Below are 23,155 nucleotides of genomic sequence, written 5' to 3'. Positions count from 1 at the left end.
ACAGACCCCCCCCTCACCCTCTCCAACATACAGGACAGACCCCCCCCTCACCCTCTCCAACATACAGGACAGACCCCCCCCTCACCCTCTCCAACATACAGGACAGAACCCCCCCTCACCCTCTCCAACATACAGGACAGACGCCCCCCCTCACCCTCTCCAACATACAGGACAGACGCCCCCCCTCACCCTCTCCAACATGCAGGACAGACGCCCCCCCTCACCCTCTCCAACTTACAGGACAGACGCCCCCCCTCACCCTCTCCAACATACAGACGCCCCCCCTCACCCTCTCCAACATACAGGAACCCCCCCTCACCCTCTCCAACAGACGCCCCCCCTCACCCTCTCCAACATACAGGACAGACGCCCCCCCTCACCCTCTCCAACATACAGGACAGACCCCCCCCTCACCCTCTCCAACATACAGGACAGAACCCCCCTCACCCTCTCCAACATACAGGACAGACGCCCCCCCTCACCCTCTCCAACATATAACACTGCAGGTAAATAGTACACATACGACTGATTGGTTGATTTAACTCACAATCTCTCTCTCCCCCCAGCCTCCCCTCGTAGCCCCTCACCCCAGGCTACTGCCCACCTGAATGGCCACAGTAGTCAGGAGACAGTGGGCGTGTCTGCAGGTCGGAGGGGACGGAGACCCAGAGCAGTGACCCCTGAACCCAGTCCTAGCCCTGCCCCCAAGGGTCGCCCTCCCGGCAGGAAGAGAGGCAGGAAGTCCAAACAGGAACTAGAGGCCATGAGGAAGGGCCTCCGGCGAAGCTCCACCCCAGAGGACAAGCTCAACCAATCCACAGGCGACGAGGGCGGGACTTCCTCTGCCCAGGAAGCGTCTGTGCTGTCGGGGGCCGGACTTCCAGGAACGCCACGGCGCCGCGGTAGGCCAAGACTGGTCAGGACAGAGATAGCCCCTCCCCCTTCCAGCCCCGAGCCCTCCCCTTCCCCTTTGAGGAGGAGCAGCCGGCGAATCAACGACGAGATGACTCCCCCTGCCCAGTCTCTGCAACAATCACAGCGCGTGAGGGCATCGCCACAGGACGAAAACGACGATGAAGAGGAGGAGGCGGAACAGGAAGGGGAGGGGTCAGCGGGATCGATGCGTACGCGTAACCGGGGGCGACGGACGGCATACTACACGGAGGAGGACTCAGAGGAGGAGGAGCAGAGACAACTCCTGGTTGAAGACTCCTCCCTCACCTTCGGCACTTCCTCCAAGGGGCGTGTCCGCAAGCTCACAGACAAGGCCAAGGCCAACCTCATCGGCTGGTAACCATGACAACCAACCACACCACCATTATTATGGGATGGTTACCACGACAACCACACCCTGGTAACCACGACAACCATGCATTTACTTTGGGCTGGTAACAAAGACAACCCCCCACTTCCAGACCAGAGGAGAAGATTGGTTCGTCTGACTACGCCATGTTGTAGAGCAGGCTGCTCCTGGTGTGTCCCCGTCCCTGTGTCCATACTCACCCCTCCACACCGTAGACCAGCCTGAAGGTCCTTGGATGACTCTCCCACAAACACCTAGTCTCCTGTGGGGTTTGACTCCGTCTTCTGAACAGACAACCACATGACCATGGACACACACACATACAGACGCTGTAAAAGCTTCCTGTGTCTCCTTATGTGGTCAACAGGACCGTAGACTGACTCTGCTCTCTGACTGTTCTCTCTGACTGACTGTCTCTCTGACTGTTCTCTCTGACCGTCTCTCTGACCGTCTCTCTGACTGACCGTCTCTCTGACCGTCTCTCTGACCGTCTCTCTGACTGTTCTCTCTGACCGTCTCTCTGACCGTCTCTCTGACTGTTCTCTCTGACCGTCTCTCTGACCGTGTCTCTGACCGTCTCTCTGACCGTCTCTCTGACCGTCTCTCTGACCGTCTCTCTGACCGTCTCTCTGACCGTCTCTCTGCTTGTTCTCTCTGACAGTTCTCTCTGGCCGTCTCAATGTGTGTTCATGTTTGCATGTGTGTGTGCACAACACCAAATGGGTAGGGAGTGTGCACAACACCAAATGGGTAGCGAGTGTGTATCATAGTGAGTTGTGTGGTGGTTCTATCCAGAGAGAGAGAGAGAGCTGATTGAAGGTTGTGTCTGTATGAAAGACAGTCCTCATCATTAGCAATACCTGGTGCCTTTCTGTGGGGTTTACCTGTGTGTGGGTGGGTGGGTTGGTGTGGGTGGGTTGGTGTGTGTGTGTGTGAGAGAGAGAGAGATCTGTGTAGTTTAGTGTACAACCAGTGGCGTCATACAGTTTGATGGAAGTTGATATCAGAGTGTATTCTTGATAAGAGACGTTGTCATCTGTCTGTACTATAGGCCAGATATTGTTGTTCAGTTGAAGATTCAGAGGTTAGCCTGGTCTCGGATTGGTTTGGGCTATCCCGTCATCTCCTTGGTATGACTGAGAGGCAAGGAGTGGCATGATGGCACAAACAGACTGGTACCCAGGCTATATGTCTTTAACCCTGTTGTCCAGTTAGCAGAGGGACTAGACACCTTGTATCATTTGAATGAAATCTAATTAAATGTTGATATTTCAAATGTCTGTTTGTAAGGTGATCACATGCAGTCCTACCGAAGGCTGTGGCGGTCATGATGTTTCGTCCACCGGTTATTGTCATGGAAAAAGACTCTCGGTCTCATGATAATTAACCGTTAATTAACATGAATACATTTAGCATCTCCAGGCCTCCGAACAAGCCGCTGATGCGCGCCTTCGGGACTTCTACATTTAAAAGTCTAATAAATAAATATAATATACACCATCACAATAAAGGCATTATTTATTTTAAGTCTATAGAAACATTATGACATGAGAACAATGTATTTCAGAAGAACAGAATATGAGTTGTCCTACTGTATGTTATCTGGCTATAGGCTTGTTCATTTATCAGACTAGATACTGTATGTTATCTGGCTATAGGCTTGTTCATTCATCAGACTAGATACTGTATGTTATCTGGCTATAGACTGTAGGCTTGTTCATTTATCAGACTAGATACTGTATGTTATCTGGCTGTAGACTGTAGGCTTGTTCATTTATCAGACTAGATACTGTATGTTATCTGGCTGTAGGCTTGTTCATTTATCAGACTAGATACTGTATGTTATCTGGCTATAGACTGTAGGCTTGTTCATTTATCAGACTAGATACTGTATGTTATCTGGCTATAGACTGTAGGCTTGTTCATTTATCAGACTAGATACTGTATGTTATCTGGCTATAGACTGTAGGCTTGTTCATTTATCAGACTAGATACTGTATGTTATCTGGCTGTAGGCTTGTTCATTTATCAGACTAGATACTGTATGTTATCTGACTACATACTGTATGTTATCTGGCTATAGACTGTAGGCTTGTTCATTTATCAGACTAGATACTGTATGTTATCTGGCTGTAGGCTTGTTCATTTATCAGACTAGATACTGTATGTTATCTGGCTATAGACTGTAGGCTTGTTCATTTATCAGACTAGATACTGTATGTTATCTGACTAGATACTGTATGTTATCTGACTACATACTGTATGTTATCTGGCTATAGACTGTAGGCTTGTTCATTTATTCAACTAGATACTGTATGTTATCTGGCTATGATATAGACTTTAGGCTTGTTCATTTATCAGACTAGATACTGTATGTTATCTGCCTCTGATATGGGCTATAGGCTGTAGACTTGTTCATTTATCCGACAAGATGTGCTCATAAGTCCCATGTAAGATCATTTGAAACAGGTCCGATACACTAGAATGAGAGTTATTTGGTAACTTTAGTTAGCCTCAGGCTGCACACACTGTTCTCTCATCAAGTGATCATATTTTCACATCAGACTATTATCAATTTAATACTGTCTTTACTAATATGAAAAATGAGTTGAGATTTAGAATGGCCCAGTATGAAACGGGCAGGAACAGGAAACACATGTCATCTGTATGCACTGGAACAGCGAATGGGCAGGAACAGGAAACACATGTCATCTGTACGCACTGGAACAGCGAATGGGCAGAAACAGGAAACACATGTCATCTGTACGCACTGGAACAGCGAATGGGCAGGAACAGGAAACACATGTCATCTGTACGCACTGGAACAGCGAATGGGCAGGAACAGGAAACACATGTCATCTGTACGCACTGGAACAGCGAATGGGCAGGAACAGGAAACACATGTCATCTGTACGCACTGGAACAGCGAATGGGCAGGAACAGGAAACACATGTCATCTGTACGCACTGGAACAGCGAATGGGCAGGAACAGGAAACACATGTCATCTGTACGCACTGGAACAGCGAATGGGCAGGAACAGGAAACACATGTCATCTGTACGCACTGGAACAGCGAATGGAGGTCGAGCGCTTTCCCACCGGTCCATTTTGTAGGCTGCTTCGGTTTTACAGATTTTTTTTGTTGTTGAGAAATTTCGCAAGGAAACATATTTCACTAAACTGTTGACAGCCTCTATCTCTCTGCACTCTCCAGAAATAAATGAAGGAGAGAGAGGAGGAGATGGAAACGCAGCACGGTGGAGAGATGGTGGACTCCTAACCGGATCCAAACTAGATGGAACCAGATCAAACCAGATTTAAATGGACTGAAGCGAACTGGAGACTGATTTCTTAGATTTTGTGTTTGTTCTGATTGTGCCTTGGATACTCTCTCTCTCTCTCCTGGATACCCTCTCTCTCTCTCCCTCTCCTGAATTCTCTCTCTCTCTCTCTCTCTCTCTCCTGAATACCCTCTCTCTTTCTCTCTCTCTCTCCTGAATTCTCTCTCTCTCTCTCTCTCCTGGATACCCTCTCTCTTTCTCTCTCTCTCTCTCCTCTCTCTCTCTCTCTCTCTCTCTCTCTCTCTCTCTCTCTCCTGGATACCCTCTCTCTCTCCCTCTCTCTCTCTCTCCTGAATTCTCTCTCTCTCTCTCTCTCTCTCTCTCTCTCCTGGATACCCTCTCTCTTTCGCTCTCTCTCCTGGATACTCTCTCTCTCTCTCTCTCGCTCTCTCCTGGATACTCTCTCGCTCTCTCTCTCTCTCTCCTGGATACCCTCTTTCTCTCTCTCTCATGGATACCCTCTCTCTCTCCCTCTCTCTCTCTCCTGAATACTCTCTCTCTCTCTCTCTCTCTCTCTCCTGGATACCCTCTCTCTCTTTCTCTCTCTCTCCTGGATACCCTCTCTCTCTTTCTCTCTCTCCTGGATACCCTCCCTCTCTCTCTCTCCTGGATACCCTCTCTCTCCTGGATACCCCCTCTCTCTCTCTCTCTCTCTCTCTCTCTCTCTCTCTCTCTCTCTCTCTCTCCTGGATACCCTCCCTCTCTCTCTCTCTCCGGGATACCCTCTCTCTCTTTCTCTCTCTCTCCTGGATACCCTCTCTCTCTTTCTCCTGGATACCCTCTCTCTCTCTCTCTCTCTCTCTCTCTCTCTCTCCTGGATACCTTCTCTCTCTCTCTCTCTCTCTCCTGGATACCCTCCCTCTCTCTCTCTCTCTCTCCTGGATACCTTCTCTCTCTCTCTCCTGGATACCCTCTCTCTCTCTCTCTCTCTCTCTCTCTCTCTCCTGGATACCCTCTCCTGGATACCTTCCCTCTCCTGGATACCCTCTCTCTCCTGGATACCCTCCCTCTCTCTCTCTCTCTCTCTCCTGGATACCCTCTCTCTCCTGGATACCCTCTCTCTCCTGGATACCATCTCTCTCCTGGATACCCTCCCTCTCCTGGATACCCTCCCTCTCCTGGATACTGTTGAAAACAGCAGGTCCGGGACAAGATAGCACGTTGTCCGGTGAACAGGTCAGAGTTCCATAGCCACAGTCAGAACAGTTAAAACTGGAGCAGCAGCACGACCAGCTGGACTCGGAACAGCCAGGAGTCATCAGGCCAGGTAGTCCTGATGCATGGTCCTAGGGCTCAGGTCCTCTGGGAGGAGAGGGGGAGAGAGAGAATTACAGGGAGCATACTTCAATTAACACCCCCAAAACAAATCAGTCGTAGTGATCAGTTCTAGACAGGACTGGACAGACAGACAGACTACACTAGACATATAGACTGGACAGAAAGACAGACTACACTCTAGACATATAGACTGGACAGACAGACAGACAGACTACACTAGACATACAGACTGGACAGACAGACAGACTACACTAGACATACAGACTACACTGGACATATAGACTGGACAGACAGACAGACAGACTACACTAGACATACAGACTGGACAGACAGACTACACTAGACATATAGACTGGACAGACAGACAGACAGACTACACTAGACAAATAGACTGGACAGACAGACTACACTAGACATACAGTGGGGAGAACAAGTATTTGATACACTGCTGTTTTTGCAGGTTTTCCTACTTACAAAGCATGTAGAGTTCTGTCATTTTTATCATAGGTACACTTTAACTGTGAGAGACTTAATCTAAAACAAAAATCCAGAAAATCACATTGTATGATTTTTAAGTAATTAATTTGCATTTTATTGCATGACATACGTATTTGATCACTTACCAACCAGTAAGAATTCCGGCTCTCACAGACCTGTTAGTTTTTCTTTAAGAAGCCCTCCTGTTCTCCACTCATTACCTGTATTAACTGCACCTGTTTGAACTCGTTACCTGTATAAAAGACACCTGTCCACACACTCAATCAAACAGACTCCTACCTCTCCACAATGGCCAAGACCAGAGAGCTGTGTAAGGACATCAGGGGTAAAATTGTAGACCTGCACAAGGCTGGGATGGGTTACAGGACAATAGGTAAGCAGCTTGGTGAGAAGGCAACAACTGTTGGTGCAATTATTAGAAAATGGAAGAAGTTCAAGATGACGGTCAATCACCCTCAGTCTGGGGCTCCATGCAAGATCTCACCTCGGTGGGGCATCAATGATCATCAATGATCATTATAATTAATGCAAATTAATTACTTAAAAATCATACAATGTGATTTTCTGGATTTTTGTTTTAGATTCTGTCTCTCACAGTTGAAGTGTACCTATGATAAAAATTACAGACCTCAACATGCTTTGTAAGTAGGAAAACCTGCAAAATCGGCAGTGTATCAAATACTTGTTCTCCCCACTGTATATACTGTGCTGGACAGACAGACATACTGGGATGTACAGAGAAACAGACTATACTGGACAGACAGACACATTTACTGGGCTGTCAAGCATAGTCTGTCTGTCTAGTATGTCTATCTTTCCAGTGTAGTCTCTTTCTCTCTCTCTTTCAAATGTTCAATTCAATTCAGTTTGCTTTATTGGCATGATGTAACAATGTACATATTGCCAAAGCTTATTTTGGAGATTTACAATATTAAAATAATTAATAATAATAATGATCAATATTGTCAACAGGACAACAGTAACAACAATAATCATTGAACAATAACTTTAAACAGGTTGATTGGTCTGTCAGACACTGTCCCTCATCTATTGGCTGGCAGCAATGTAGTGCGCTGCCAACCCACAGCTCTCTTCGTCCTCCCCCTACAGGACGGGTACCCTACTCTCATCAGAGAGGCATTTGAAACCTTGAATAAGGGTTTCAAATTTGGGGAAATGACACTCTCTAATTGTTTTATATTTTTGACATTTTATCAGGAAATGCAGCTCTGTCTAGGGTTCTGCTGTGGTGCAGAACTTTCCCCTACAGGTTTTCCTGTGTCTACCCTTCTCAATGGCAAGGCTGTTCTCACTGAGCCTGTACATTGTCAAGGTTTTTATAAGGTTTTGATCAGTAACCATGGTCAAATAGTTTGCCACTGTGTTCTGTCGATTTAGGGCCAGATAGCACTGCATTTTGCTTTGTGCTTGTTCTTGTGTTTCCCAAAAAGCAATTTAGTTTTGTTTTTATTGAGTTGTAATTTGGTTTATTCTGATTGATTGGATGCTCTGGTCCTGAGGTTTCAGTGTGTTAGTAGAACAGGTTAGTGAACTCAGCCCCAGGACCAGCTGGATGAGGGGACTGAGGCTTCAGTGTGTTAGTAGAACAGGTTAGTGAACACAGCCCCAGGACCAGCTGGATGAGGGGACTGAGGCTTCAGTGTGTTAGTAGAACAGGTTTGTGAACTCAGCCCCAGGACCAGCTGGATGAGGGGACTGAGGTTTCAGTGTGTTAGTAGAACAGGTTAGTGAACTCAGCCCCAGGACCAGCTGGATGAGGGGACTGAGGCTTCAGTGTGTTAGTAGAACAGGTTAGTGAACACAGCCCCAGGACCAGCTGGATGAGGGGACTGAGGCTTCAGTGTGTTAGTAGAACAGGTTTGTGAACTCAGCCCCAGGACCAGCTGGATGAGGGGACTGAGGCTTCAGTGTGTTAGTAGAACAGGTTTGTGAACTCAGCCCCAGGACCAGCTGGATGAGGGGACTGAGGCTTCAGTGTGTTAGTAGAACAGGTTTGTGAACTCAGGACCAGCTGGGTGAGGGGACTGAGGCTTCAGTGTGTTAGTAGAACAGGTTTGTGAACTCAGGACCAGCTGGATGAGGGGACTGAGGCTTCAGTGTGTTAGTAGAACAGGTTTGTGAACTCAGCCCCAGGACCAGCTGGTTGAAGGGACTGAGGCTTCAGTGTGTTAGTAGAACAGGTTTGTGAACTCAGGACCAGCTGGGTGAGGGGACTGAGGCTTCAGTGTGTTAGTAGAACAGGTTTGTGAACTCAGGACCAGCTGGGTGAGGGGACTGAGGCTTCAGTGTGTTAGTAGAACAGGTTTGTGAACTCAGGACCAGCTGGATGAGGGGACTGAGGCTTCAGTGTGTTAGTAGAACAGGTTAGTGAACTCAGCCCCAGGACCAGCTGGATGAGGGGACTGAGGCTTCAGTGTGTTAGTAGAACAGGTTTGTGAACTCAGCCCCAGGACCAGCTGGATGAGGGGACTGAGGCTTCAGTGTGTTAGTAGAACAGGTTAGTGAACTCAGCCCCAGGACCAGCTGGATGAGGGGACTGAGGCTTCAGCATGTTAGTAGAACAGGTTTGTGAACTCAGGACCAGCTGGATGAGGGGACTCTTTTCTTTGCTCAGCTCTTGGCATTGCAGGGCTTGGTAATGATATGAGAGGGGGTCGCTGTATTTTAGATGTTTCCAAAACTGAATTGCTCTTTTTTGAGTTTTTATTATTAGTGGATATTGGCCTAATTCTGCCCTGCATGCATTGTTTGTAGTTTTCCTCTGGACATGTAGGAGAATCTTACAGATCTCTGCATGCAGGGTTTCAATGGGGTGTTTGTCCCATTTGATGATATCTTGTTTCGCAAGTGGACTCCACACCTCGCTGCCATAAAGTGCAATTGGTTCAATGACACATTCAATTAGTTTTAGCCAATTTGCATAGATATTTCAATTCGTATGCTCTCTCTCTCTCTCTCTCTCTCTCTCTCTCTCTCTCTCTCTCTCTCTCTCTCTCTCTCTCTCTCTCTCTCTCTCTCTCTCTCTCTCTCTCTCTCTCTCTCTCTCTCTCTCACTGACACAAACTTTTCTGTGACTCTGGTCACTTTTTTAAATTATTGTTTTGTTTTTGTGATAATTTTTTTAACGCCAAATCAATCCTGTGGCACTGAGATCCAGATCACGGCTTAATGAATGTCTCCACACCCCTCTGTCCCCTCTCCTCTCAGTGGTCTACACCCTGTCAGTCCCCTCTCCTCTCAGTGGTCTACACCCTGTCAGGTCTACACCCTGTACACAGTCCCCTCTCCGGTGGTCTACACCCTGTGGTCTACACCCTGTCAGTCTACACACCCCTCTGTCCCCTCTCCTCTCGGTGGTCTACACCCTGTCAGTCTACACACCCCTCTGTCCCTTCTCCTCTCGGTGGTATACACCCTGTCAGTCTACATACCCCTCTGTCCCCTCTCCTCTCAGTGGAATATACAGTCTACAGAAAGTATTCACACCCCTTGACTTTTAACACATTTTGTTGTTACAGCCTGAATTTTGATCTACACACACCTCATAAATGTCAAAGTGGAATTTTGTTTTTCAAATGTTTTACTAATTCATTAAAAATGAAAAGCTGATGTCTTAAGTAATAAGTATTCAACGTGCTTAACAAGTCACATAATAAGTTGCATGGACTCACTCTGTGTGCAATAATAGTGTTTAACATGATTTTTGAATGACCACCTCATCTCTGTACCCCACAAATACAATTATATGTAAGGTCCCTCAGTCGAGCAGTGAATTTCAAACACAGATTCACCCACAAAGACCAGGGATGTTTTTCCAAACTGATTAGTAGATGTGTAAAAAAGAATATCCCTTTGAGCATGGTGAAGTTATTAATTAGCCTTTTAAGGGTTTATCAATACACTACAAAGATACAGATACAAAGATTCCTAACTCAGTTGCCGGAGAGGAAGGAAACCGCTCAGGGATTTTACCATGAGGCCAATGGTGACTTTAAAACAGTTACAGAGTTTAATGGCTGTGACAAAAGAAAACTGAGGATGGATCAACAACACTGCAGTTACTCCACAATACTACTAACCTAAATGACAGAGTGGAAAGAAGGAAGTACAGAACAAAAACATTCCATAACATGCATCCTGCATCCAGGTAATATTGCAAAAATTGAGGCAAATAAATATTTTTTATGTTCTGAATATGAAGTGCTGGATTTTCCACAAACTTAAAACATCATTAAGTACCACTCTCCATATTTTCAAGCATGGTGGTGGCTGCATCATGTTATGGGTATGCTTGCCATCAGCAAGGACTGGGGAGTTTTTTTAAAGATAAAACGAAATGGAATTGAGCTGAGCACAGGCAAAATCCTAGAGGAAAACCTAGTTCAGTCTGCTTTCCAACAGACACTGGGAGACGAATTCACCTTTCAGCAGGACAATAACCTAAAACACAAGGCCAAATATACACTGGAGTTGCTTACATTGAATGTTCCTGAGTGACCTAGATACAGTTTTGACTTAAATTGGCTTGGAAATCTATGGCAAGACTTCAAAAAAATGTGTGTCTAAGAATGATCAACAACCAACTTGACAGACCTAGAATAATTTTTTTTAAGAATATTGGGAAAATATTGAACAATTTAGATGTACAAAGAACTTAGAGATGTACCCTAAAATACTCAACAGCTGTAATCGCTGACAAAGGTGATTCTAACATGTATTGACTCAGGGTGGTGAATACTTATCTAATCAAGATATATTAGTGTTTTATTTTTCATTCATTTGTAATACATGTTAGAATTTTTCTACCACTTTTTAACATGACAGAGTATTTTGTGTAGATAGTTGACCAAAAATGACATCTATTTTAATCCCACTTTGTTACGCAGAAAAAGTCAAGGAGTGTGAATACTTTCTGAAGGTACTGTACATGTTATTTAGTGATACGTGACAGCTGTAGTACCTGATGTGTGTACCATGTCACAGTTGCCCTCTGGGGTCTGCAAGGGTCAGGGGTGAGAGGTCACCGTGGGGGGGGGGGGGGGTCCTTACTCTACCCCTTACATGGAGGGGTGACTGGGACTCGTCTTTGTTAGTTTGTATACTTTTATATAAAAAGAAGAGTTAATGAAAAAAAACTAAACCTGAATGTTCATTTGTCTATTAGTTACCATGACAACGATGATGCTATTTTAAGGAAATAAACTGTTGTGTTTTCAGAACTCTTGTCTTTTCTTCACTCAACTAAATGTCAGATTCAGTGGTTTTAGTTTGTGTGTGGTTGTCTGAAATGGCTTCTGGTCTGCAGTAGTTCACTACAGGAGCAGCATCTGAGATTGGCTCACAGTGTCGTATTCTTCACTCCCACTGAAAATATACAGGCTTCAGTTCCAGCCCTGTACTAACACACTATTCAACTAATCAACCAGCCATCAATACCTTGATTAGCTGAATCAGGCTGTAAGTAAACACTGCCCCTGTATGCCTCCAGGACCAAAACCAGGTGACTCCAGCTCTTCTGATTTCATAGCAGTGTGTTCATGTCTCAACCGCAGTGGGCACACCTTCTAGCAAAATATCCGTTGAATGGTGTTACGAATCCCTTTGTACCTGCAGTCTAGGGGGGATGGAAACGCGACCCGTAACATACAGTGGGGCAAAAAAGTATTTAGTCAGCCACCAATTGTGCAAGTTCTCACACTTCAAAAGATGAGAGAGGCCTGTAATTTTCATCATAGGTACACCTCAACTATGACAGACAAAATTAGAAAAAAAATCCAGAAAATCACATTGTAGGATTTTTAATGAATTTATTTGCAAGTTAAGGTGGAAAATAAGTATTTGGTCAATAGCAAAAGTTTATCTCAATACTTTGTTATATACCCTTTGTTGGCAATGACAGAGGTCAAACGTTTTCTGTAAGTCTTCACAAGGTTCTCACACACTGTTGCTGGTATTTTGGCCCATTCCTCCATGCAGATCTCCTCTAGAGCAGTGATGTTTTGGGGCTGTTGCTGGGCAACACAGACTTTCAACTCCCTCCAAAGATTTTCTATGGGGTTGAGATCTGGAGACTGGCTAGGCCACTCCAGGACCTTGAAATGCTTCTTATGAAACCACTCCTTCGTTGCCCAGGCGGTGTGTTTGGGATCATTGTCATGCTGAAAGACCCAGCCACGTTTCATCTTCAATGCCCTTGCTGATGGAAGGAGGTTTTCACTCAAAATCTCACGATGCATGGCCCCATTCATTCTTTCCTTTACACGGATCAGTCGTCCTGGTCCCTTTGCAGAAAAACAGCCCCAAAGCATGATGTTTCCACCCCCATGCTTCTCAGTAGGTATGGTGTTCTTTGGATGCAACTCTGCATTCTTTGTCCTCCAAACACAACAAGTTTTTACCAAAAAGTTCTATTTTGGTTTCATCTGACCATTTGACATTCTCCCAATCTTCTTCTGGATCATCCAAATGCTCTCTAGCAAACTTCAGATGGGCCTGGACATGTACCTGCTTAAGCAGGGGGACACGTCTGGCACTGCAGGATTTGAGTCCCTGGCGGCGTAGTGTTTTACTGATGGTAGGCTTTGTTACTTTGGTCCCAGCTCTCTGCAGGTCATTCACTAGGTCCCCCCGTATGGTTCTGGGATTTTTGCTCACCGTTCTTGTGATAATTTTGCCCCCACGGGGTGAGATCTTGCGTGGAGCCCCAGATCGAGGGAGATTATCAGTGGTCTTGTATGTCTTCCATTTCCTAATAATTGCTCCTACAGGCCTCTCTCATCTTTTTAAGTGGGAGAACTTGCACAATTGGTGGATGACTAAATACTTTTCCCCACTGTAACTCATGCAAAGCATAATAGTAAAAAAGTGAGAACGAAAAAGCCACAGACAACTTAAATCTACCGTCAAACACTCATGGTTTATTTTTAAACACACGGTAAAGGGGAGGGGGGAAAAGGGGCTGAGCTGGACCCAAGGAAATAAACAAATATCCAAAAACACCCCTAAGCTAGACTAGCCTACTTCAATACAGCTAACTAACTAACCAAAAATAGGGTGGGTGGTCCGCCCAGTTCTAACTAGTGTATTTAGACAAAGTTTACCTACGGGTAATGTAGGCCCATGGACTACTTGGCTTGGTACCCCCTTTTCCTACCATCAAACAAACAGTCAATCACCATAACAAAACTCACAGGATAACGTGCAACGTGACATGTAGCTGCAAAAACTAAAGAGAGATCTCTGCTACAAATAGAGAGAGATCTCTGCTACAAATAGAGAGAGATCTCTGCTACAAATAGAGAGAGATCTCTGCTACAAATAGAGAGAGATCTCTGCATACAAATAGAGAGAGACAGAGAGATCTCTGCATACAAATAGAGAGAGACAGAGAGATCTCTGCAAACAAATAGAGAGAAATAGAAAGATCTCTGCATACAAATAGAGAGAGATCGCTGCATACAGATAGAGAGAGATCTCTGCATACAAATAGAGAGATGGAGAGATCTCTGCATACAAATAGAGAGAGATCTCTGCATACAAATAGAGAGATCTCTGCATACGAATAGAGAGAAACAGAGATCTCTGCATACAAATAGAGAGAGATGGGGAGATCTCTGCATACAAATGGAGAGAGATCTCTGCATACAAATAGAGAGAGATAGAGAGATCTCTGCATACAAATAGAGAGAGATAGAGAGATCTCTGCATACAAATCGAGAGAGATCTCTGCATACAGATAGAGATCTCTGCATACAGATAGAGATGAAGAGATATAGAGATCTCTGCATACAAATAGAGAGAGACAGAGAGATCTCTGCATACAAATAGAGAGAGACAGAGAGATCTCTGCAAACAAATAGAGATAAATAGAGAGATCTCTGCATACAAATAGAGAGATACAGAGAGATCCCTGCATACAAATAGAGAGAGATCTCTGCATACCGATAGAGAGAGATCTCTGCATACAGATAGAGAGAGATCTCTGCATACAGATAGAGATCTCTGCATACAAATAGAGAGAGACAGAGAGATCTCTGCATACAAATAGAGAGAGATAGAGAGATCTCTGCATACACATAGAGAGAGATCTCTGCATACACATAGAGAGAGATCTCTGCATACAAATAGAGAGAGATCTCTGCATACAAATAGAGATGGAGAGATAGAGAGATCTCTGCATACAAATAGAGATGGAGAGATATAGAGATCTCTGCATACATATAGAGAGAGACAGAGAGATCTCTGCATACAAATAGAGAGAGATAGAGAGATCTCTGCATGCACATAGAGAGAGATCTCTGCATACAAATAGAGAGAGATCTCTGCATACAAATAGAGATGGAGAGATAGAGAGATCTCTGCATACAAATAGAGATGGAGAGATAGAGAGATCTCTGCATACAAATGGAGAGAGATCTCTGCATACAAATAGAGAGAGACAGAGACATCTCTGCATACAAATAGAGAGAGATAGAGAGATATCTGCATACAAATAGAGAGAGACAGAGATATCTCTGCATACAAATAGAGAGAGATAGAGATCTCTGCATACAAATAGAGAGAGACAGAGAGATCTCTGCATACAAATAGAGAGAGGTCTCTGCATACAGATAGAGAGGGATCTCTGCATACAAATAGAGAGAGACAGAGAGATCTATGCATACAAATAGAGAGAGATCTCTGCATACAGAGAGAGAGAGATCTCTGCATACAAATAGAGAGAGATAGAGAGATCTCTGCATACACATAAAGAGAGACTGAGAGATCTCTGCATACAAATAGAGAGAGATGGAGAGATCTCTGCATACAAATAGAGAGAGGCCTTTAAATGAACCTTCAGAGGTCATTCAATTCAATATTAATCAATAATGAAAAAGCAGTTTCTGGCTAAAGAGACTAGACTAACAAGGGAAATCCATGAACTAATAGTACAGGTAGATAGCAATAAAAACAATACTACAGAGATACAAAATAAGTTAGAGGAAAAACAAGAAGAACTTGAGGAACTTTATTCAAGAACGATCTAATGTAATCTATTACAAAAATAAAGCAAACTGAAAGGAATATGGAGAAAAATGCACAAGATTCTTCCTGAATCTTCAATACAGGAACGCTAACAAAAATAATTTGCAGAAACTCGTTACTGAAGACGGTCATCCATGATTCTCCGAATTATATTTTAAAAGAGTACGCTGATTATTTTAGGCAGATATTGTCACGTTCTGACCTTTATTTCCTTTGTTTTGTCATTATTTAGTATGGTCAGGGCGTGAGTTGGGGTGGGCAGTCTATGTTTGTTTTTCTATGATTTGGGGATTTCTATGTTTCGGCCTAGTATGGTTCTCAATCAGAGGCAGGTGTCATTAGTTGTCTCTGATTGAGAATCATACTTAGGTAGTCTGGGTTTCACTGTGTGTTGGTGGGTGTTTGTTTCCGTGTCTGTGTTTTTCACCACACGGTACTGTTTTGGGTTTCGTTCATTCCACGTTTATTGTTTTTTTGTATTCAGTTGTTCATGTGTACTATTTCTTATTAAAAAGAACCATGGACACTTACCACGCCGCATATTGGTCCTCCGATCCTTTTCGCCTCTCCTCTTCGGAAGAAGAGGAGGAAATCCCTTACAGATATTCTATTTTCTGTCTCATCCTCTTCCTTGAAGATTACGGTAAGGAATTCTTCCCAAATAATGTAACAAATTGAAAATTAACAAATGTACAGAAAGATCATTGTGAAGGCCAAATTACAGAGGAAGAACTTTTTGAGGCTATTAAATCCTTTCAGTCTGGAAAAACCCCAGGGCTTGATGGCATACCGGTAGAGGTATATCTAGTATTTTTTTTATATACTAAAAGCCCCATTGTTAGATTGTTTTAACTACTCCTATAGAAATTGTAGTTTGTCAGGTACTCAGCAGGAAGGTCTGATTTCTCTATTCTCTACAAGACCCAGATGGAAGATATAAAGACCCTATCTGAAAAACTGGAGGCTGGAGGCCCCTTATGCTTCAATGTTGTGATGCAAAAATACTAGCAAAATGCATAGCACTAAGAATTAATAGAGTTTTACCAGGTATTGTTCATCCTGATCAGACAGGTTTTTTACATGGACGATACATTGGAGATAATATACGACAACTACTAGAAATAATAGAACATCATGAAACATCTAAGAAGCCAGGCCTGGTATTTTTAGCAGATTTTGAAAAGGCATTTCATAAAGTAAGACTGGATTTTATTTATAAATGACTGGATTATAAAATGGTAAAAATATGTATAGCAACCCCAGGTGCAAAATAGTAAATAACTTTGCAGAGTTTTGAATTGTCAAGAGGAGTTAAACAAGAGTGTCCGCTGTCACCATATCTATTCGTTATGGCCATCAAAATGCTAGCTTTTAATAACTTCTAATGGCTGCAGGGGCAGTATTGAGTAGCTTGGATGAAAGGTGCCCAGAGTAAACAGCCTGCTCCTCAGTCTCATTTGCTAATATATGCATATTATTATTAGTATTGGATAGAAAAACACTCAAGTTTCTAAAACTGTTTGAATGATGTCTGTGAGTATAACAGAACTCATAGGGCAGGCAAACTTCCAAACAGGAAGTGAAATTCTGTTAATGATGTCTGTGAACTCATATGGCAGGCAAAAACCTGAGAAGAAATCCAAACAGGAAATGAGAAGTCTGAGGTTGGTCGATTTTCAACTCAGGCCCTATTGAATTCACAGTGGGATATGGATGAAGTTGCACTTCATAGGGCTTCCACTGGATGTCAACCGTCTTTAGAAACTTGAATGAGGCTTCTATTGTGTTGTGGGCCTGAATAAGAGCTGAATGAGTCAGGTTACTGGCAGAGAGCCATTTCCTGGTCACACGCATTCCACATGATATCAATCCTTGGAGGGTTCAGGTTCATGTTTTTTGGCCTGGTGGGAGAACTGTCAATGTGCCCTTGAGCATGGCATTGACTCTGGATGCTTCTGTGTGTCGCTCTGAATGGGAGTCTGTTGGATGACTGGTATGATGTAGTTGTTGAGCGGCTTCACTGCAAGTACATTGTATGTTTCGGAAATTCAATAAATGTAAAAAAAATATATACATAGATTTTTTAAGTATTGATTGAGGACTTATTTGTGGAGGAATGTAACTGTTTTGGGTGATATTTGATTATTTGGTTATAGTCACAGCCATGTATATTCCCCCTCAAGCGGATACCACGACGGCCCTCAAGGAACTACACTGGACTTTGTGCAAACTGGAAACCACATATCCTGAGGCTGCATTTATTGTAGCTGGGGATTTTTTAACAAAGCACATTTTTGTAAAATGCTACCGAAGTTCTATCAACTCATGCTTCCAAAACTCGACCATTGTTACTCTCCCTTCCGGGATACCTACAAAGCCCTCCCCCGCCCTCCCTTCGACAAATCAGATCATAATTCCATTCTACTCCTCCCTCCCTATAGGCAGAAACTCAGCATGGGTGCTCCCTGTTTAAGGTCTAATCAATGCTAGTCTGACCAATCAGAATCCATGCTTCAAGATTTTGGGATATGGGACTGGGATATGTTCTGGGTTGCCTCTGAGAATAACATTGACATGGTGACTGAGTTCATCAGGAAGTGGGGCCTTATAGTGACAGATGTGTGCCTTTCCAAATCATGTCCAGTCAACTGAATTGACCACAGGTGGACTCCAATCAAGTTGTAGAAACATCTCAAGGATGGTCAATGGAAACAAGATGCACCTGAGCTCAATTTCGAGTCTTAGAGCAAAGGGACTGAATACTTATATAAATAAGGTATTTCTGTTTTTATTTTTAATACATTTGCTAAAAGTTATAAAACCTGTTTTCACTTTGTCATTATAGGGTATTGTGTGTAGATTGCTGAGGAATTATTTTAATATTTTTCTTTGTGGGGGAGGGGGTACTTTTTACCCCTTCTCCCTGATTTCGTGATATCCAATGTTCGCTACAGTCTTGTCCCATTGCTTCAACTCCCATATGACTCGGGAGAGGCGAAGGTCGAGAGCCATGCGTCCTCTGAAACATGACACAGCCAAACCTCACTGCTTCTTGACACATTGTTGCTTAACCCGGAAGCCAGGCGCACCAAGGTGTCGGAGGAAAAACTGCACAGCTGGCAACCGAAGTCAGTGTGCATGCGCCCAGCAACCACAAAGAGTCGCTAGATCGCGATGGGACAAATCCTCCCCTAACCCGGACGACACTGGGACAATTGTGCGCCGCCTCATGGATCGCCTGGGCGCGGCTGGCTGTGACACAGCCCCGATCTGTAGTGACACCTCTATCACTGTGACCACCACTGCACCACTCGGTGTGCCTATATTTAATATTTTGCTTAAACCCATAGATAGCTAGCTAAACAATGAAGCATAATCCCAACCCATACTACTAGCAATTCAAACGGATTATCATAGCTAGCCACCATGCACGAAATGCTGTAGTATGAATCTGCAGGTAGCCAAAGCTAACCAACTAGGTTCAATGTTAGCTAGATAGATAACATTAGACTATAACTAGCAATGCAAATGGATTCCTGAGATACAAATAATATTACTACACAGATCATACATGTAATTCTAGCTAGTGGGTCAGCAAGATAATGTTTGCTAGTTAGCAAACAGCAAGCTTTAACTTGCAATGAAAACAACTTTCTGACTAAATTTGAAATGTATAATATCTGAATCTGTAGTTAGACTCTTACCCGTAAACATGGAAGAAGGGTTCACAGCAGACTGCTTTAGTAAAAGTCATCCTGTGTCATTTCCGTTTTTGTTTGTAGCTACAGCTTGTTTTGCCCAGTTCACGCTGACGTGTGCAGAAAGTAGTCCTTCAAAACTTTTTCCCACATACTGAGCAGCTCATGTTATAGTCATTTAATAATCATGTTATAGACAGAAGATGAGGTAGTCATTTAATAATCATGTTATAGACAGAAGCATGCTACATGGCAGACTCATCTCTTAGCATGTCCATCCATTATCTCAGCCAAGGGTGGCTAGTGGGAAGATTCCTGTCTTTTTCCGTGGCTAAACCAACTAGGCTCTAAATGTAACAATTTGACTTGTATTTACAGATGGCACATGAACGTTCTGCCAAAACAATGCATTTAGATGTTTTTTAATTTAATAAAATGACTCTCCTGTGAAGCAGTGAGGTGTGACATAAGCTCCTTGAAACTGGTCACAAATGGAGCGAGTTCAGTGCCAACAAACTGTATTTGAATTCCATTTTTTTATTTTTTTTTTTTTTTTAGGGTATTGAATTTGACTTTAATATTTTAGAATTTGTAATGCTCAAATTGAATCATTGATTCCATAAATTGAACTTGTATTTCATGATTTGAAACTGCCATATTCGCTGAATTCAGTTTTCAAATTCAGTTCGAATTGACTTGATTCAAATTTATTATTTATATTTTCGGTTTCAAAATGGTAGATATTTAATTCATTGTCTGTGTATCGAATTTAAAAACAATAATTTCAAGTTGATCATTCAGTTTTCAATTTCAGTAAATTCAAATTCAAAACCAGAGACCAACATCCTGGTACTTTGCCAGCCAGGAAAGGTAGAGGAGAACAGAGAGAATAAAAAGCTCACTGTGGTCAACAGAAGCTTCTGGCAGTTTCAGAAACCAATGTGGCACAATATATTTATTACTATTAATTTGTCTCTAGAGTTTGAACCGTTTTGTCTGTAAACTATTATGACCCCATTAATGAAAGCTAAGAGACTCCGGAATATGTACCTTCTGTTCCCCTCTGTGATAATCACAGTCTTGGTTAAAAAATGAGTGTCACAATGTGTCCCCTATAAGAATATAGTTGAGTAACCCTGGAATAGTCCTTCTAAGGATAGCCTTTCCATTCACTATTTAGTCTTTCTCTTGTGACTGACAGTCCTCGTGAGCAGCGGTTGCTGGGTATGTGGGTGAGTGGAGGAAATCCTACCTAAACACCACCGTCTGGTAAGTTAGTGTCAAGGTAGAAGAAAATACCCCTCCTTTGTAAAGGACACCAGCAGTATGATCTCTATCATTGACTCTCTTGATCCTCTCCCTGAGAATACCTTGTTAGTTACTTTTGATGTTGAGTCATTATACACTAATATTCCATACGAGGGCGGTATTCGAAGCTATGGAACATTTTCTTCTGCAACGTGACCCTAATGAACTACCTTCCAGTGCCTGCATTATAACATTGGCTGAAATAGTACTCACACAACTATTTCATGTTTCTAAGTGATTTCTTTATTCAGACGAAGGGTCCTGCTATGGGATCCCCCATGGCTCCTAACTATGCTAATTTGTATGTGGGTTACATGGAGAAACAGTCTATTTTCAATCCTCTCCAAAATGATTTCTTGCCTAACATCATTATTTGGAAACGGTATATTGATGATATTTTTGTTCTATGGAGGGGTGATGCAAAACAGCTCCAGGCGTTCTATGGAGGAGTGATGCCAAACAGCTCCAGGCGTTCTATGGAGGAGTGATGCCAAACAGCTCCAGGCGTTCCATGGAGGAGTGATGCCAAACAGCTCCAGGCGTTCTATGGAGGAGTGATGCCAAACAGCTCCAGGCGTTCTATGGAGGAGTGATGCCAAACAGCTCCAGGCGTTCCATGGAGGAGTGATGCCAAACAGCTCCAGGCGTTCCATGGAGGAGTGATGCCAAACAGCTCCAGGCGTTCCATGGAGGAGTGATGCCAAACAGCTCCAGGCGTTCCATGGAGGGGTGATGCCAAACAGCTCCAGGCGTTCTATGGAGGGGTGATGCCAAACAGCTCCAGGCGTTCCATGGAGGAGTGATGCCAAACAGCTCCAGGCGTTCTATGGAGGGGTGATGCCAAACAGCTCCAGGCGTTCCATGGAGGAGTGATGCCAAACAGCTCCAGGCGTTCCATGGAGGAGTGATGCCAAACAGCTCCAGGCGTTCCATGGAGGAGTGATGCCAAACAGCTCCAGGCGTTCCATGGAGGAGTGATGCCAAACAGCTCCAGGCGTTCCATGGAGGAGTGATGCCAAACAGCTCCAGGCGTTCTATGGAGGAGTGATGCCAAACAGCTCCAGGCGTTCCATGGAGGAGTGATGCCAAACAGCTCCAGGCGTTCCATGGAGGAGTGATGCCAAACAGCTCCAGGCGTTCCATGGAGGAGTGATGCCAAACAGCTCCAGGCGTTCCATGGAGGAGTGATGCCAAACAGCTCCAGGCATTCCATGGAGGAGTGATGCCAAACAGCTCCAGGCGTTCCATGGAGGAGTGATGCCAAACAGCTCCAGGCGTTCCATGGAGGGGTGATGCCAAACAGCTCCAGGCGTTCCATGGAGGGGTGATGCCAAACAGCTCCAGGCGTTCCATGGAGGGGTGATGCCAAACAGCTCCAGGCGTTCCATGGAGGAGTGATGCCAAACAGCTCCAGGCGTTCCATGGAGGAGTGATGCCAAACAGCTCCAGGCGTTCTATGGAGGGGTGATGCAAAACAGCTCCAGGCGTTCTATGGAGGAGTGATGCCAAACAGCTCCAGGCATTCTATGCTTTTCTTAACTCCTGTTCTGAATAATTGAGATTTACTATGCAATCTGATACACATCAAATCAGTTTTCTTGTGTGAAGATAATGTTCTATACACTGATCTTTACAGGAAACCTACTGATCATAACAGTTTGTTGAGGGCTGATAGTTGTCACCCACTTCCCTTGAAAAATAGTTTGCCCTACAGCCAATTCTGTCCAATCAAAAGAATTTGCAAAACACAATCAGATTTCGACAGAAATATGGCTGAGATGCAAAGAAAGTTCAAGGAGAGGGGCTACAAAAATGATCAGATTAAAACATGACCTTTTTGAAGGTCAGTCTCGCAAAAAGACGCATTCTTGTGTTCTAACTACCCGCTATTCAAAACCTTCTGAACAAATTAAGGGAATTGTTCACAAACATTGGCACATTCTAAAATCCGATGATAGTCTCGGTAATGTGTTTTCACACCTTCCCTTGGTCGTATTTTCGCTGGGCAGAAATCTCAGAGACCAATTGGTACACTCTGATTTACCACCCCAAGATATTCCTGAACAATGTCTATTTGCGACCCTACTGGATGGAAATTACAAATGTAATGGCTGTGCTCAATGCAATGGCACTTATAAATGTAGATCCATCAAACACCCACAAACAGGGAAACAGATCCCTATTAAAGGTGTTATTACGTGCTCCACTAAGGCAGTTATTTATCTTATAACTTGTTCTTGTGGTAAAAACGATGTGGGTAAAACAAAGAATTAAAAGCACGTATTTCAGAGCATCGTAGCACCATTAGGTGTAAAAACGTTACTTACCCAGTTGCGGCCCACTTCTTGGAGGCAGGCCACTCGATTTCGTCTCTGCGTTATATTGGCATCGAACATGTCATCCTCCCTAGGAGAGAAGGTGACCTTGATAATTTATTGTTAAAACGAGAGGCTGGATCTTTAACTTAAAGCTCCCTTCGGTCTCAAAGTACACTTTGATCTGAAGCCATTCTTGTGATTGTGACTTTGCCATTGTAATTGTTTGTAAGCTTGTGTAGTCAAATTAATTTATGATCGTATGCTATCCATTTGTTGTTTGTATGCTGTTCTTTGTATGACATTTTAATATTTGACAATTAACCAATGATATTAGGCCACTCCTGGCCATGATTACAGACAACAGTG

At 43.8% G+C, this 23,155-nt stretch overlaps 1 protein-coding gene across 2 annotated transcripts in view; it reads left to right on the top strand.

Annotated features, from left to right (window-relative positions):
* Positions 1–2,813, top strand: part of LOC139414868 (pleckstrin homology domain interacting protein) — a 103,805-nt gene extending 100,992 nt beyond the window's left edge. For both annotated transcript variants that reach the window (XM_071162457.1, XM_071162456.1), the window contains exon 40: positions 567–2,813. In XM_071162457.1, the coding sequence (XP_071018558.1) occupies positions 567–1,294 (728 nt within the window). In that variant the 3' untranslated portion in view covers positions 1,295–2,813. The remainder of the gene's footprint in view (positions 1–566) is intronic.
* The last annotated feature ends 20,342 nt before the right edge of the window (positions 2,814–23,155 follow it).

This window comes from Oncorhynchus clarkii, chromosome 8 (genome assembly GCF_045791955.1).
Source record: "Oncorhynchus clarkii lewisi isolate Uvic-CL-2024 chromosome 8, UVic_Ocla_1.0, whole genome shotgun sequence".
In the NCBI taxonomy this organism is placed as follows: Eukaryota; Metazoa; Chordata; class Actinopteri; order Salmoniformes; family Salmonidae; genus Oncorhynchus; species Oncorhynchus clarkii.
This window is presented reverse-complemented; position numbering and strand designations above follow the sequence as displayed.